This window comes from Engraulis encrasicolus, chromosome 18 (assembly GCF_034702125.1).
Source record: "Engraulis encrasicolus isolate BLACKSEA-1 chromosome 18, IST_EnEncr_1.0, whole genome shotgun sequence".
Taxonomy (NCBI): domain Eukaryota; kingdom Metazoa; phylum Chordata; class Actinopteri; order Clupeiformes; family Engraulidae; genus Engraulis; species Engraulis encrasicolus.
In genome coordinates, this window is record NC_085874.1 from 20,223,323 (window position 1) to 20,241,779 (window position 18,457).

At 48.9% G+C, this 18,457-nt stretch overlaps 1 protein-coding gene across 2 annotated transcripts in view; it reads right to left on the bottom strand.

The window, feature by feature from the left end:
- Nucleotides 1–18,457, bottom strand: part of si:dkey-119f1.1 (Structural maintenance of chromosomes protein 6-like) — a 48,552-nt gene that overhangs the window by 17,620 nt on the left and 12,475 nt on the right. For both annotated transcript variants that reach the window (XM_063223218.1, XM_063223220.1), the window contains exons 12-16: nt 6,987–7,075; nt 5,079–5,243; nt 3,758–3,936; nt 943–1,141; nt 178–292 (exon numbers count right to left, since the gene is read on the bottom strand). In XM_063223218.1, the coding sequence (XP_063079288.1) occupies nt 178–292; nt 943–1,141; nt 3,758–3,936; nt 5,079–5,243; nt 6,987–7,075 (747 nt within the window). The remainder of the gene's footprint in view (nt 1–177; nt 293–942; nt 1,142–3,757; nt 3,937–5,078; nt 5,244–6,986; nt 7,076–18,457) is intronic.

Consider the following 18,457-nt stretch of genomic DNA (forward strand, 5'->3'; position numbering starts at 1 on the left):
TAAATAAGAGGTCAAATTCACCAGCCACACTTTAGGACGGTAAAATGTCCTTGTGGACAAGAATCCAGCCACTAAATCATTTAATCATCATCGTTTCATCAGTAGTCATCTGATGGGGATGAGGGGCACGCACGCACGCAGGCACGCGCACACGCGCACACACGCACACACACACACCTTGATGAGGAGTATGGTTTCGATGCCCCTCATGTCGATGAGACAGTTGGCCACATTGGGGTCGTCGATCTCCAGGGCTTGCAGGACGCTGGGGTAGGTGGGGTGGTTCACAGCCCTGAAAACGAGGGAAGGAGTTTAAGGTGGATGATAGTATTAGCCTGATACCATGCATGTGTACTACAGAGACAAGTGAAAACGAGTGAATTTTGACATTTGAAAAGCTGTGTGCTTTTTTTCATAGACTACTCTGAAAAATATTCTGCTAAAGAGTTTTTAAGTGTAAGAGTTCACCCCCCCCCCAAAAAAAAAATCATAAATCAAGTGAAAAGGGAGTTGTTCCTCACCCCTGTAGCCACCAGGGGCCACATCTGAGTGCCCTGTTCCTTGTGACTATATGCCACTTGTTTTTTGGCCTAAAACCTTCTGATTCCTGTGGACTTTATGCCTCTTTGATATTTTACTTCTGCTTGCTTCCTTTGTATCAACTCCAATTTTATTTTATCTCATCTCTCTTACCTATTTTATTATAATTTTTCTCTTCTACTTCATTTCATTATATTTTGTTTTTAACATTGTTGTTAATCTAACTGATAAGCACATTGAGCTGCATGTCCAGTATGCAATTGTGCTATACAAATATAGTAATTATTATTAAGAGAATATTAGGGGAGCCTTTCATAAAGATGGGGGAGCAAAAATGGGACAAAATGGCATCTGCGTCCCCATTCCCCACAGAGAAACCCGGTGCGGATGGGGCGCTCAGACCTTGGACCGACGTTGTAGATTTGATCGTTGAAGGCGCTGACGATGAGCTGTGGCCTGTTCTCCTTCATGAACTTGGCGGTGAGCGTCTGCAGGGTGCGCTCGTCCCTGAAGTTGTCACAGCAGAACGCGGTCACCAGCGACTTCAGGCAGCTCTCCACAGCGATGGCCTGCGACGGGTCCTTCAGATGGATATAGTGCCCTGCAACGGAACGAAATGATTAGTGTGTGTGATAGGGCTGTAAGGACATCAAGTTCAAGTTCAAGTTCAAGTTGGTTTTATTGTCATTGTATCGAACCGAGAAATCGCGACGTGCAAAGTCAAGATACTGCATCATGATGCAAGGAGGCATATTGTATTGAATCGAGAAATCGCAAACCGAGCATCGAAATACTGTATCGCGATGCAAGGAGGCAGTATTGTGATACGCACTATGAAAGTTCTGTTACACTTAAGTTCAGAAGAAAAAGCAAAAAGGTAATTAATTCATTAAAAATGGTACAATAAAAAAATCAAACAGTAGGACAAAAATCTCGGCACAACAATCATCTGTTTGTGCACGACAGTGCATGTACTGTAGGTGCATTTCTGCAATATAGTGATGTAGTTAAATATGCATCAGTGGTGTAGTCTACTCTTTTATGGTGAGTATACTGTATATTTGAGCAATAAGTAAATAATAATAAGTAAATAAGTACATTCATTTAATAAGGGCAGAATTCTCCCACCCGCTTAAGTAAAAAAAAGCGCTTAACAGCGCACCCGCGGTTACTCAAGTATGTGATTAAGCGGGGTTTACGCACGATTTTACCAGTTGCGCACTTTGGGTGGGGCCAGGCCAAAATCAGGGAGTTTCGCATGTAAATGAATCCTAAGCGTATTCTCCCGTGCACTTAAGCGCGTTTGCCTTTACGCGCATCAAAGGGCTGTAGTAAGGTCAAGTGCCACTATGAGGTAAAATGTAATATTGCATTTGATGCTCGCTTGGCTCGCATTTTGAACATGTTACATGGTAGGCCTTATGCTTTGTTGATGTTCCTTACCGTCAGCGTGAGTTCAAATCGAAATTCATTCACAGTTCCACTACATAAACATCCTACATTAATTGTGACAAAATATGACCAGCTGCCCAGAGCATGTTCTCATATCGGTGAACTTACAAACAAAAGCAGGTAATTAATTAATCAGTATGAGGATCATCATGTTGTCTCCACGGACGGTAACCAAAACCAAAAACACCTCGTTGCACCATGCACAAGTAGGCTAAATTGACAAGGCACGTCAGACTAAAGACCGCTGTTCCAGTCATCCTAACAGCCACCCAAAGTATGCCTATTCAAAACAACCTTCACCACTTTCGGGGTGATAATATTGTAGCCACGACGTTAAGTAAAGGGTTTTTATTGCAACTCCTCCACTTTTGTGATTTATTGGAACTCGTGCATATGTGCATGTAACCTATTAAACTTTCTGAACTGATGCCCGACATACAAAACCGCCACATACTGAGGTAGGCTACAGGTTGTTCTATCTGTTTTTGTAAGGCAGTAAATATTTCCTGAATGTCATTACAGCTAAACGCAAAAATGTAGGCCTACATATCAGATCATGTCTTTGGCTTTTCGCTTCTGGTCTCTTTTACACCCCATCAGCTGCGCGTTTAAGTCCTGGCTTGGCATTGCATGCCCATGTCCAATTAATTCCCATGTCTGCGACAGAATAATAAAGTCTCCGATTTCCTTGTTCATTCTTCAGCATGCATGTAGCCTAAGTGTAATATGCTGACGGACAGCTGAGATCCACATATTTCCAATGATATTAATGTCACGTTGCTGTACAGAGAAGCGGAGAAGCACTTTTAAAAGTAAGCAAATACAATGTGTTGTTTTAACTGTGGGAATTATCAGCATTTTAAATCAGGTTTTGATTTCCGGACTTGACTAGGCAACACACCAAACTCCATTTTTAACCAAACGTTTCATCATGTTTATTATTTCAATCAACCTGTTGCGCACCAAAACGCTCAGCTGAGTTCCTGCAAAGGTACACATTGCGTTTCCATGTCATTATCTCACCTCGACTACTCGCCTTGTGCTTGTGAAAATGAGCTGAGGTTAGATTTTGATATGCTTTTGCACGAGGACTTTTGGCACGTGGTTCTAAATTCAAAGTTAAAGTTCAGTTTTGGATCTCAATGGACTGCCGAGGTTTTCCCATGGTTGATCTGAAAATCCATGCTCCGTGGTTTCTTTGAAACCACAACTGATGAAGTCGGGGAAGACTCATCCCCCCATTTAGCATATATCACGCCCATGTTGGGCTACGCGCTGTTTTTCGGAGTTAAGCGCGAGGGGTGTGGTAATCTTTCAGAGGGGAGAATGCGCGCAGGATCAAGGTGCGTAAAATGTGCGTGCGTAAAACAGACTTAAGTGGAGACGGGAGAATTCCGCCCTAAGTAAATAATAACCCATAAGTGGGTATACTGTATATATTTGTGCTATTCAAAACAATGGATCAATCAATTTTAAGTGGGTATACTGAAATCCCTGAAATTTAGAAGTGGGTATACTCCGTATACCTGCGTTCTACGTAGACTACACCACTGATATGCATGTATGTATACAGTACGTGTTGACAGTATGTGTGGGGATGTTCTCACCGACAAGGCCCACAGGCTTCCTATTGAACATGCCCTTGTATACAGTACGTGTTAGCAGTATGTGTGGGGATGTTCTCACCGACAAGGCCCACAGGCTTCATATTGAACATGCCCTTGTATACAGTACGTGTTAGCAGTATGTGTGGGGGTGTTCTCACCGATTGGGCCCACAGGCTTCCTCTTGAACATGCCCTTGGCGTAGGCCTCGTCGATGGCGTTGAGCAGGGCGGGCATGTGCTCGCCGAAACGCCGCAGCCGATTGGTCCGGCTGGCCTCCAGCTGCCGAATGTTGTTCTCCTTCGAGCTGATGGAACGCGTGAGGTCCTGTTCCTCACGTCTGCCCGACCAAACGGGGACAGCCAAGGAACATTTAGGAAGAGCAGTCCAGAGCAGCAGCACAGTGCAGCGCACAGGATAAGAACAGATAGACGGAACAGAAGATTAGAACAAACACAGAGTCAGACGAGGTAGGTAGACATACATTTTAAATAACTTGAAGATTAGCGCTTGAAGATTGGAGTCAGATACCGGTTAATTTTTATTTCGTTCCTCAAAGATGTGGGGTTGTTGTCCTCCGAGTAGCATAGCCACATTACTTTTTATAACGTTGATGTTTGTGTTGAAAATCATTTGATAACAATAAACAACAAATTTGAAATAAATAATTGTTTTGAATTGTTCTTGTCTTACTTATCAAACGTTGGTATTGGTATTAATATAATGGTATTACACTTGGTTTAATCTGAATGAGACAAAACTTTTGTTCGGAACGAATCAATTGAGAAAAACTTCTGCTTCAAAGCCCTGTTCAGAACACTGAATGCCATCTTCACCAGAGCCAAACTTTAACAAAATTCAAGCAGTCAGCATATCTAACATTTGTTCAGTAGTAGGAAAATGTCTGCGCATAAAAAGAAAATGAATCGAGATGGATGGAAAGATTATATGGGACAGACAGAACGACAGATTAATGAGGGGATTAAAAGAAACCTATGGAGACGGGAAGGCATGGCACGGGTCGGGTACAAAGAATGAGGGCCATGGGGAGAAAATGTTTTGGAACAGAACAGTATACTTGCCCTGCCAAGTGCAAAATCTATTCCTGTAAGCTTAATACCCTTGTGGGCACGGTAGTAAATGACCCAACAATAAGGGTCAAACTTTAGCCAAGGTGTTTCCTGCATTTCATTTATTCCAATGAAGGACATGCCGACCTAACAAAGCAACCAAAAAAAAGTGGCAGTAGTCCTGGCTACCTGCAGTACAGTAACTTTGCCAAAGAGCATCGCTGATTATATTGTCCAAAATTGATTTTTAAATTAATTTTCAGGAATTAATTTTTGGAAATGAACTGAACATCTCTTTTGCCCATTTCCATTAGCCATTCCAATCCATATTGTCCCTGCATTCCTGCACCGGTTTCAATTTGAATGTGCGTGAGACTTGACTGTGTGACACCAGTGAGTGAGTGAGTGTGACCTGGTGCCGTTGAGGCTCTCCTGGGCGGTGTTGATGGCGTGCTGGAACTGCTCCATCTGCTGGGCCAGGGTGTTGTCACGGTGGGCCAGCTCCCCCAGCTCCTGCTGAAGCGTGGAGATGCGTGCCTCACGCGCCTGGCTGTCCGCCGCGGTCGCCTGGCTGATGCTGTAATGAATCAACAAAATGGTGTTTAAAAAAGGCTAAATACATTTAATGAATAAATAAACATTTAAATGTAATAAATAAATAAATAAATAATAAATCCTGAAACAAAAGTTGATGAATAACTGCACGCTGGGGGCCTTATTTTTGCTTTTTTAAAATTTCAGGTCAAATAAATAAATTAGTTGATGAGAAAAAACAAACTTTCTGGATACCAGCCATGGATATATTTAATCAATCACGTGACAGAGATGGCGTTCATCCATCGCACCAAGAAACTTCAGATATATGTTCATACACTTGGTTTGATTCAGGTATAGGGGCAGCAGATGTCTACTACAAAAGGTGACTACAAAAATCTGAATACTTCCAAATATTAACAAGAAAGGGTCAATTAAGCACACAATCTTACACACACATTTACAGAACTGGGAAAACACTGACTCAATGCCTTCATAAAATGACATGAATAGGGTTTATCTTCAACAGAGCATTGATGGTTTCTATGCAAATTTCTATACATTATTGCACATGTTTCAGTGAAATCGAGCTTGTTCCCTTTTCATACTTTCAAAAACATTCTGCACTTGAAGCATTATTCAAGTCACTACCCACGTAATACTTGCGTGTGTTGGCATATCAGTTACCATCTACAATCTAACTTGTTCAGGGACACAATTACGCATTCCTTCCCAAGGGGATTGATAACCTATTCATTAGTCATATTTCTACACACTTTGTTTTTCTTCGAGCGCCAACAACAATGAAACACTTGATCCAGGGCGTCATTAAGGAAACGCTCTTGTTTTCGGCTGCAAAAGCAATGCTATACTTATACAGCCTGCCGTTTCCTGTTTTGAAGTCTGCTCCTCGAATGTAGATCACCACAGGCTACCTGTGACAATACGCCATGTATGGCCATAGACAAAAAACAATGCAGTGCTATATGGACATTATAAATATATACTATGGACCAGGGCAGAAAGTAAACAAGAAAGTAAACAAATCCTGAGACTGAACATTTACTCCATGTACTCCATGGACTGCATTTATAGAGCGTCTTTCTACTCCTTCGAGCACTCAAAGCAGTTTGCATTGTATGCCTCACATTCACCCATTCAAGCATTGGTAGCAGTGGCTGCCACGCAGGGTAGCACTCTGCCACCAGGAGCAATTTGGGGTTAGGCATCTTGCTCAAGGACACATCCATGGGGGTCAGGCAGAGCAGGGCTCAAACTTGCAGCCTTCTGGTTGCCAAACGGCTCCTCTACACCTGAGCCACCACCACCCCGATTAGGTTGGGCAAGTTTGTATGCCAACTTCAAACTAAATATTATCGTGTAGTAGACCTATCTTTTCCCACCAAGACCACAAGGTCTGATATGAAGCATAGTGCCTGAATACCTTCACCCATCTGCAAACCATCAATCAAAAATGCTTCACACTGCTGACCCAAATAGACACATACAGTATTATGAGTAACTGATGACGGGCAGCTTAGCTTTGGAACGTTGGCAAACCTCCTTCCCGATACATGACACAGACATAATACAGACATGCTACGTGCTAGCACACCGCCTTCTGGCTCACTCCATCATCTGTCTGCAACATGTAACTGTATGTCAAGAGTGTGCGGGTTTGAGACTGTGCATGATGACAACCTTGTCTAGGGGTGAAACAAATCCTTGACATGCCGGCAGGTCCGTATGTCACATCATACCCATATACCTGTGCCAATGGCCTCACCTGACAGTGAGCTCGTCTATACGCTTGGTCAGCTGCTGCTTGTCCTTCTCCAGATCGCGCTGGTTGGTCTTCAGCTTGTGGTAGCTGGCCTGAGAAGATTTAAAAGGAAAAGACTATGTTTCTGTGGATGTGGGTGCTTTCAGTGTTACTGTGGGTGCTCGCTTAGCTACCAGTTCTCAACTTTGCAGTTAATTTCATTGCCAATCAAGTAACTGGATTAGTGTGGCTATTTTATGGTCAAATCAGGTACCACTGAGGAGGATCGCTCTCCCAAACATTTTGAGATTATTTTGGCTATTTTGTATTCCTCCTGTATCACGTACACCGCATTCCACATTATTACGCAACTGACATTTTTCGCTGTTTCCCCAAATAATCAATACAAATGACAGTCGTCATAATTTTCAAGTCATCAGCCATTAGAGTACAATTAAAACGTTTTTGAATGAACCTTCCAATGATAACGGTATTTTTTAAAATAATAAAAAACTTAAAATGCTCTGTTCCACATTATTACGCAAAGTAGTTTTGTAGTGTTCAAATACAAATTTCTTTCTTTGTTTCCCATTTACATCAATACAGTTGGAATTTGGTACCTTCTAAATTATATTTCAATGTTCAATACTTGATGATAAACTCTTTGTCTTAGTAACTGGAATGCTGCATTTAACATTGAAGTCAATGACAGGGCATTGCATGGGAGTTATGGAAGCCCAGATATCCTTGATGCTTTGCTCTCAGCTGTTTTTGTTTGTTTGGTCTGGTGACCCACACTTCACTCTTCAATATACCCGTAGATTTCCATGCCACGTTTAGGTGCTTTGGTGGTATCGACATTTTAACTCAACAGAAATAAAACGAAGGTTATGTATATAACCACGGTTCTATGAGTTCCGGATGACCGCCAGAGGCGGTGCTTTCAGCACTGAATATTCATCTTACGGATCAGCAGGTCGAGAATTAATATCAACAAAGTAACACGTGACCTGGGTGACGTCACCCGGTGACCCCCGTGTCAGGGGTTAAGACACCGGTGAACCCAGGAAGCGACGTCTTGGCAAATCTTCTCGAACACACTCCGAGTGACTGCCAAGCTCTGGCGGTCATCCGGAACTCATAGAACCGTGGTTATATACATAACCTTCGTTCTATTTCGTTCCTTCTGACCGCCAGAGGCGGTGCTTTCAGCACTGGATGACCAATACCAACAAAGTCATGAGGAGTGCCTACCCGTCGTCAGTACTACTGAGACGGCCTGAAGCCACCGCCAGCACCACAGTAACATGTGGGGCAACAGTAAGAAAACCAGGCAATGGTGCAGCCTGATGCCGAGGAGGCCGTGCCGTACACGTCCTAGCACGTACCAACGGCCACATGGAAGCCAGTGTAACCTGGCCCAAAGGATCCACGAGCTCCCTGAGTGAGAACCACAGGGGGCAGCAAGTAAGCAGTTAGCATAGCAGTTGACGGGGACACCTGTGCCACCCCGTAGCGGTACCATACCACCCGGTGCCACAAACGGGAGGAGCCACAATGGAAGAGGCGAACCACGGAAAAGGTCAACAACAGGGCACTGGACGCCCATAAGGAAGTTGCTCCCATGCCCATCAGACAAGTGTCGGCCTCTGAAAGCAGCCGCTGTAACAGGCCCAGAGAGGGCAAGGACTCAAGGCGGCGCACATGATAGATGAGCCGCCCGCTCCACACAAGACCGCAAGACAGGCCAGAGAGCGTCTGAGGGCAATCAGGATGGCCAGTCCCTACATTCATCCAAGGTACGGCCATCATCAGGGGGCCCACAGGTCGCAGGCAGTGTTGGACTGCCACCGCAGACCAACCGTCCAGGGCAGCAGCAGTGGGCACGACCGCACCGCGCAAGGGCAGCAGCAGTGGGCACGACCGCACCGCGCAAGGGCAGCAGCAGTGGGCATGACTCCACGGCGCAAGGGCAGAGCGGAACAGACGCGAGTTCCACCTCCAGAGTCGAAGGCGGACATGGTAGCCAGACGCAATGTAGAGCAGTCAGCGACAGTAGGACCTGGCAGGGGCCATAACGGCATATCCAACCCAAAGAGGCCTCAGCAAGCGGAGGCCAAGAGGGACAACGTGGGATGCCGAGGTCGGCATGCCCAACACCTGGAAGGGGCGGAGAGCAAGGAAGGAGAGCCTCCACTTCCAATGCCCGCAAGTACGCTGGTCATAAGCAGAAATCGACGCCTAGAGACACCAGGCCGGGGGTCTGCATGTCGAGAACAGGACAAAGCGCACCAGGTCGAGAACAACAGCGTGAGCGAAACAAAACCACATGCAGCACCGGCTGCACGGCCGGTGCGACACAAAAGCCGCGTCGTGGCTTGCCCAAAGCGGACGGACCAAAAGGGACATTTAGGGGCCGCCGGAAGAGAGCAGACTGCTTCCAGCAAGGCCCCGACAAGGGTGTCGCGCAAGCCAAACCAATCACCGTACCACGGCCAAGGTTTGTGTGACTCTGCCCCGGCACTCAGGCCAGACAGGCGAATGCCAGCAACCAGGAGTCAGAGAGAACTCACAGGGGGCGTCCCAAAACGGTCCATGGGGGCCGAGAGAAGGCCACCAAGACATGGGACATCAAGAACCCCATGCACGTCGTACGCAGCGCTGCATCATAGACCTCGCAGACGAGCTCATCTGCGACGTGTCTAAGTGGCCAGGGCAGTGCACCCCGCCAGATCAACGCCCTGACCGGCAAGGCAAGGAGGGCGGTCAGAAGTGGTTCAATACCCGGCAGGGCCATAGATGGAGGCCTCCTGCAGCCCGGCCAATGCCTGATCGTCGACCCATCGCGCAGAGCGTCACGGTCGGCCAAACATCAGTAAAGGCCACATAGGGGCCATGGGTATAGACAGGCGGGACAGGCAGGGTAACCAGTAGTAGGTACAGCCACTGCAGCAGAGACGCGTAAACAGTCCAAGCGTCAACAAGCCGGCCCCAGCGGGAAAGGTGCGCGACACAGGGCGCAGATGCCCATGACAAGCCAACTGCGATGCTCCTGCAGCAGACAGCAGAGCATGAACCAGCCAGATGCAGAATCCACAGTCGTAGGGGCGTGTACGCCCACCGGTGCCCAGAGCACTCATGTGAGACCATCCATAGCGAGGCCAACAGAGCGAACAGTCGTAAGCCACCGAAAACTCGAAGGGAGAGCCCGGAGTGGGGTCACTCCCGTACAGTAGTAGCAGTCAGAGTGGCATCCTGACCCCCGGATATACCACACATGAAGTGGGGAAACATGAAGAACAATGGGAGAAGGAGCGGTAACGCTCCAACATACCAGTAGCAGCCGCAGCTGCAGTGGTGCCGGCACCAATGGCACTCTTAAGTAGCCCATGGCAAGTCCACGCATAGCCCAAGAGCTCGGGGGGACGACGTGCAGCAGTCGACCTACGCGCCACAGTCGAGGACAATGAAGGAAGCACCTGGGTCCTGTACCCAGGGCAGCAATGCCGACATACACGTGCTCCGGTCACAGAGGCTTAAGCCCAACGGCACACTCCGCGAGCCAAGGGGCAAAGGAGTCCCAGGCTCAACCAGGCCAGGAGGACGACGACATGACCGTCGTACGACAGTGGGCAAAGGCGGACAACAGGACGCAGAGCATATCTTGCATACCGAAGCCACAGCAGAAGAGGCGAAGGCACCAACTGTAATCACAACGGTCCACGGTGAAGACGGCCAAGGCCAACAGACTCCAGACAGTCCCGCAGGAGTGCCAAAGAGCATAAAACAGGGTATGGTGTGAAACCACTCACCCAGAGCAGCAGCAGTCGTACAGGCGGAAACGCCAACGGTGCATGCAAGGAGCTGACTGGTGGAGACACCCACGGTCAGCCAAACCCAGGAGAACGACTAGAACCAGTCGTGAGGTAGGGAAAAGCAAGCTACACAGAGGGGCATGAAGCGGAGCAACACGCGCAACTGTAGTAGTCATGGCGATTGAGGTGCTCCGGGCGTCCACAAGAAGCCAATGGATGAAACAGCCGACAGCAGGCGGTATCCAGGAGAGCGACAGACAGTCGCAGGACGCTGAATGGTAGAGACCAGCAGAGGAGCGGGGAGCACACATGCGGTCTCATGCAAGTCATGCAGCTATGCAAGAGAGCAAGTATGCAAGCATGCGAAGCAACCGAGCAAGCCATGTAAACCGGAATGGCAGGGTGCGTACGGCCCAGCGGCACGCCGTGGCAGCTGTAGTAGTCATGGCATCAACAAGCATGTCACAGGGTGGAGGCCACCTGTGGCCAGAAACCCACTCTGTAGCAGTAGCAGGTACGGCACTCACATGTAGCCATCGGGCGAAAAACACCCATGGCCAACTCACCCAGAAAGGGCCCAGTGCCAATGCAATGCAACAAGCAATGCAACTGGGCTGTGACGGTGTCACCTGAACAGAGGGCATGGTGCGGGCATCGGCGGCAGGCGACAGCTGTGGCGGCGGTGGGCGACAGTCGTGGCGGCGGTGGGCGACAGCCGTGGCGACAGCCGTGGCGACAGCCGTGGCGACAGCCGTGGCGGCAGCGTGCGACCGTCCGGGTCGCTAGCAGGCAGGGCACATTTGAAAACACGGTCACCGTGTGTCAGAGGCTGCAGGTCGGCAAAACAGGGCCGACAACTCCACCAGTGGCCAGCGGAACTGTAGGCCGAGGGCCAAATCGCGTCAGCCCGGCCGTAAGTGCTCTCGCACGCAGACCTGAGCAAGCAGCACAGGCCACATCTGTCAACCTCAGCCGCAGGCATCTCAGCTCCAGGCAGGAGAGGCACCAGTCCCAGGGGCCTAGACGACAATGCATCAGTCAGGCAGGCAGGCACACAGGGCGAGGACACCCCAGTGGTAGCCGAGAGGGAAGCCAGCAGTCGGACAGTCAGGGCCGACAGGTAAACAAGGCAATACACACAGCAGGGCGAAGACACCCCAGTGGTAGCCGATGCAAGAGCTCCAGGCCAACTGGTGAATACCACACAGAAGGGGCTGGGACACCCAATGGCAGCCAAGAAGAAACCCAGTAATCAGGCAAGATGAGGGTCCCGTGTCGGGAAGCGAACACTGCAACACACAGAAGGGAACAAACAAACAACACATACCCACAGGGCGAGGGCACCCCAATAGTAGGTAAAAAGTTGGCAGCAGGTAGGAGATGACACTACAATGTCCAGCAAATACTGCGAATATAAAACACAAGGGGCGAGGACGCCCCAAGTGTAGCCAACAGGAGCCAGCAGCCAGGCGGCAACACCAAGCTGACAAGCAAATAATAATGGACATTAACATTTTGGATTCGGTCTATTTTGGACACCAGATGGAAATTAGCCCTCGGGCTACAATCTGCCATATTTACATATATGTACATGTATGTATACGTTCATTCATGTGCAATGTCCTGAAGAAATAAAGTAAAGTAAAGTACATTACATTGCAATGTAGTCGGTAGGCGCTGTACACCCAGTGACTCACCATAGAGGACATACCATAAGCACAGCCAATATCATGGGCAGACAGGAGTAGCACAGTGATAGAAATGCAAGGCAAATATACACTTCTGGGGCGAAGACACCCCAGGTGAAAACAGACAATAATAAACCAGTGTACAGGAGCATTTATCCCATTTGGGCTAGTGAATCACATTGAATTACACACACTAGTCCGTAGCAGTGGGCTGCCTGCTGAATGGTGCCCGGGGATGCCTCATTTCAGCTGCGGTCCAGTCGGGCCTGAGCCACGACTGCCCCCTGAAGAACACAACCCGGCAGGAATAACAACCGGGGTGAGCAGAGTGCAGCCAGAGAGAGAGAGAGATTGTATTGTAGATTGAATCTCTGGAGCAGCGTGACGCCAACGGTGCAAGGGCACAGCGAAACACACTGGCCCGTGGAGCAACCGTACAGACAGGCTACACTGTACAAACAATGAAGCCGTAACGTATACAGGCACGCGAACCCAAGTAACCGAGCTCGCGTCGAGTGTCACAACAATCGCCCAGTAATAGTAACATTCCGCGGCGAGAAACACCGCGAAAATAAATCGAAACAGTAAATGACAGTCCACTTACCCAAACGATGGCCAACATAGGCAGGCAGGCGTTAATACCTAATCCCAACTCGAAAGCGTATCACGCCACGAGACCGCTCGTCAAATCCAGTTGCGGGAAACACTACTGAAGATAACGCGGTAGCAGTTAATACATGATCAGAAAACGGCCTACCTTCCACGGGAAAGGACAAGTTTAGCCTCCAGTCGGCGAGAACAGTGCCTCGAGCCAGGGGCTAGGCAGGCTAGGTAGCCTAGCCAGCCCTCCTCCACCGAGCGAATAACACTCAGTCGGAGTCGGACACATCGTAAATGTGAAAGAGATACTCAAAGGAAAAAGCGACCAACGCCGTTTCATGGGGGGTGGAAAACCCACAGCCCCAACCCTATGGGTGCGAAACGAACAAAGCGTCAGGTCAATCCCAAAATCTCAAACGATCAACTCGAAACCTGCAATCGAGAAGATGAAAGACGTCGCTTCCTGGGTTCACCGGTGTCTTAACCCCTGACACGGGGGTCACCGGGTGACGTCACCCAGGTCACGTGTTACTTTGTTGATATTAATTCTCGACCTGCTGATCCGTAAGATGAATATTCAGTGCTGAAAGCACCGCCTCTGGCGGTCAGAAGGAACGAAATAGAACCCCATTGAAAATTAATGGGATGTTATGTCTGGTGAGTTAGAATGTCATCATCTCCAAAGCACCTAAACGTGGCATGGAAATCTACGGGTATATTGAAGAGTGAAGTGTGGGTCACCCGACTGTGGTATAGTGTCTTACCTCATCCGTCCACCTGCATTATGATATGGAATGTGTACATTCATACGAGTCAGATCTATGCATGAAGTCAACCACTAAAGTTGTTATCAAATGTACAGCCCGTGTCCGTTCTTCAATCCTTCTTAATCCTTCACATACACAACATATTGGCGACGAGGATGGCTAGTATCGGAATCTCACAACCTCCTGCATTACTGGAAAGTCCGGGTGAGCCGACGATGTTGTATACAACCTGGATACAGATGTTCGAAAATTACCTGCTAGCATTGACCACGAATGAAATGCCGGACAAACGTAAGCGCGCATTAAGGGCCGTACACACACGTCGCTGCTAGTTACTCGCTCAGCGGATGAAGTCAATAGAATGTCTACGTGTTCCACCGAGTCTCGCTGGCGAGTAGGCGAGGAGAGTACAAGCGATGCGATGTGGGCGGGTTCCGAGATAAACTTATTTTATCTTCGAGCGACGCGAGTTAAGCGAGTAACCAATTGGAATGCAGAAAACAGATTATTGACAGTTGACATTGCCCCTGTGGTGTTCTGACCCACAGACCTGTTAACACAGGTCTGTGTTCTGACCACCCAACTTCTGCACGCCATCACACTTTGGTTAAAAGTGTTGAGGAAAATACATCCAATACAGTGTACACCATTTATATGCATGGCTGTGCACAGCACACGATCAACGTTAAACAGCGTACATTTTGTTTCGTACGGACGTTATTGGCGCGGACAGCGGGAACCATGACAACCAATAAACAAAATCACCCAGAGCGAGTGGCGAGTAGGCGAGTGAGCAAGTAGCGAGTAAATAGCAGCGACGTGTGTGTACGGCCCTTTACTTTTGCATTGTGTAGGCACCGAAGGCCAGCGCATTTTTCTTTCCTTACCTGGCACTGGCACTTCTTACAAGTCTGCCTGTGACGCGCTGAAGAAGTTTTTTGTGCCGAAAGTGAATGTCGTGGCTGAGAGGAGTAAGTTCCGTCAGCGTGCTCAGAGACTGGGCGAAACAACTGTACAGTACATTGCTGCATTGAGGGACTTGCTAGTGAACTGTGATTTTGGCACGTTAGCCGATGACATGATAAGAGATCAGCTGATCGAGAAAACGTCCTCCACACGGATTAGAGAACGTTTACTGTTGGAAACGGACTTGAAATTGGATAAGGCAATCACGATCGCCACCCAAATTGAATCTGCGGTGGCTGAAGCTAAAGCTATTGCTCCCATGCATGACGCTACGGTGAAACTCGTTCAGCCGAGAGGAGGCAACGGTGCTTACAACAAGCGTCGGGGCAAAGGCAAACCGCAGGCACCAGTCCAACGTACACCTACACAGCACACTTCTCAAAATAAAACGTGCTACCGTTGTGGATCCAACTCACACTTAGCAAACGACCCCAAATGTGCTGCCAAGAATGCAAAATTCAACAATTGTGGAAAAACGGGACATTTCAGTAAAATGAGCCACAGCGCAGTTCCCACACACAGTGTGAAAGAGGTTGCTGTTCCCGATCTTACAGTGCTACATGTTGCTCCTACCGCTTCTGTCTCCCAAACAAATCGCCTTACCTGCACAGTGTCTCTTCATGATAAAGATGGACAGTCACTTACCACTGATTTGCTTGTTGACACTGGTTCAGCAGTCTCCATTCTCCCTGAGAGCATCTACAGTCAGTCATTCATGCATGTGCCTCTCACTAAGCCTACTGTGCGCCTGGTGACTTACATGAAAAAGCCTATTCCTGTACTTGGCTGTCTCCAGCTTACTGTGACATACCACAATCAGAGCGCACACACTGACTTTTACATTGTCCCTGATGGCACACCACTGCTTGGAATGGATCTGTTCACTGCACTTCGCCTTCACATCCAAGATGGACAGATCGCCACACCTGCTTCACCTGCTGCACCACTGGTGAGTCACACAGTCAACACTACAAGCGCATTATGCGTTGCTACTGGATTCATACACAAAGTCAAAATGCGTCCAGATGTGCCTCCAGTCTAGCAGAAACTATGCCGACTCCCGTATGCTGTCCGCGACACTGTCTCCGAGGAGCTGAAACGTCTGGAAGCCGACGGCATCATCGAGAGAGTCGACTCATCTGCCTGGGTGTCGCCGCTGGTGATCGTCAGCAAGAAGTCAGGTAGTCTTCGTGTTTGTGTGGACCTACGTGAACCAAACAGGGCTGTGGTGATAGACAGTCACCCCCTGCCACACATCGAAGAGGTCTTTACAGAGCTCCGTGGTGCTACAATGTTCTCCACAATCGACCTACAAAATGCATACCACCAAGTGCAGTTGCATCCAAGCAGCAGAGATCTTACCGCGTTCATATCGCATGATGGACTCTTTCGTTTCACACGAGTGCCCTACGGCCTGGCCTCAGCACCCAGTGCATTCCAACGCATGATGTCTCAGATCCTGGCGGGTCAAAAGGGTGTGCAGTGCTATCTTGACGACATAATTGTCAGTGGAGAGACGCCTGAAGTGCATGACGCCAGACTGAAAGCCGTACTTCACTGCCTACAGGAGAGTGGGTTGAAGCTCAATGTTGAGAAATGCCACTTCAGACAGACAGAGTTGCCTTTCCTTGGGCATCTCATCTCTGCTTCTGGCCTACAACCAGACCCTGGCCATGTCCAAGCTGTGCTTCAAGCTCCGCCTCCACACGATGCACAATCTCTACGCTCCTTCCTGGGCCTGACTGCGTGGTATTCAAAGTTCATTCCCAACTATGCCATGCTTGTGGAACCTCTCCGTGCACTACTACGCCAGTCCACTGCTTTCCACTGGCCAGAGGAGGCGCAAGAGAACTTTTGCAAAGTGAAAGAGATCATCTCTACGTCACCTGCCCTTGCCTTGTTCGATCCTGCCCTCCCTACAATCGTGACAACAGATGCGTCAGACTATGGCATTGGCGCTGTGCTGACACAGATGAAGGGCAAAACAGAACAGACCATCGCATTCGCTTCGAGAACGCTTACTGCATGTGAGCGCAACTACTCTACAGTCGAAAAAGAGGCCTTGGCATGCGTCTGGGCTTCTGAAAAGTGGCGTACTTACCTCTGGGGTCGTCATTTCACTTTACGGACTGATCAAAGCCCCCTGACCACTCTACTCACTACCAAGGGCCTTGGACGTGCAGGCATGAGAATAGCTCGCTGGTCTGCTCGCCTGCTGTGTTTCAATTACACCATCGAATACAAACCTGGCCATGAGAATGTTACAGCAGATTGCTTGTCACGCTTGCCTCTGCCCATCACAGATGAACACGAGGAGATGGAGTTGGAGATGGTAGCTGCTGTGTCCCTGTCCCCGGACTTCGCTGCAGTTACAGCTGATGAGTTCTCCAGTGTCTGTGAGGCATGCCCTGTGCTACAAAAAGTGCGACACTTCATTGCGAAGGGATGGCCTCGTACTGCAAAAGGCCTAGACCCTCTCATCGTGCCATACTTCGATATGCGGTACGAGCTGGCTGTGCAGAACAGTGTCATAGTGCGTGGCACTCACCGTCTAGTCGTACCCGAACAACTACAGGCCAAGATGATCCAGCTTGCTCATGCTACACACCCAGGAATCGTTCGCACAAAACAAAGACTGAGAGACTTGTACTGGTGGCCTGGAATGGATGCGCAGGTCGAGTCTACCATCAAAGAATGCCTCACCTGCCGCCAACATGACAAAACTGTGAAAACCCGCACTGCTCCACTTCAACCTGTGCCTACTCCTACTGCTGCCTGGGAAAAGGTGGCTGTGGACATTGTTGATCCGATTCACACTGCACCTGCTGACTGCCGTTTTGCCATCACACTCATCGACTACTACAGCCGGTGGCCTGAGATTGCTTTCAGCTCTACTGTTACCTCTGCCACTGTGATGACTTTTCTTGCCACTGTCTTCAGCAGAGAAGGAAATCCCCTGGAGCTGGTTAGTGACAACGGCTCGCAGTTTGTTTCGGCTGAGTTCGAGGCGTTCCTTGCCGACAGGAACATCAAGCACTGTCGCAGCTCTGTGTACTACCCACAGGCTAATGGGGAAATCGAGCGCTTCAACAGAGTGTTCAAAGACTGCCTACAAACAGCCAACATCGAAGGTAAACCACTGAAACCTTTTGTCACTGAGTTCTTGCACACATACAGAGCCACTGCACATGCCGTGACTTCAGTGTCACCTTCTGAACTGCTGCATGGTAGACCTCTCAACACCAAGCTGCACATCAGAGGTTTAAACTCCATGCGCCCCTGCACTGACATAACAAACCTGCAACAGAACATACAAAAGAAACAAGAAAAATCCAAACAATACACTGACAAACGACGTGGTGCGAAACCACCCAACTTCCAGATCGGATCTGCTGTCCGCATCCGCAAACCTGGAATTATTGCAAAAGGACTGTCAAAGTTCACAAACCCGCTGAAGGTGGTAGCCCAAAAGGGTCCTGCCACTTACCTGCTGTCCGATGGAAAAGTGTGGAATGCCTTCCACCTTGCCCCCTCATCTGCCGCCTGTGCTGCTGTTCCAGCATCACAGCCTGATGATGCTTGTCACCTGCCAAGCAACCAAGGTGCTGAGCACGAGCCACCTGAACCTGAACCTGAACTTGTGCCTTCACCGCATCAGT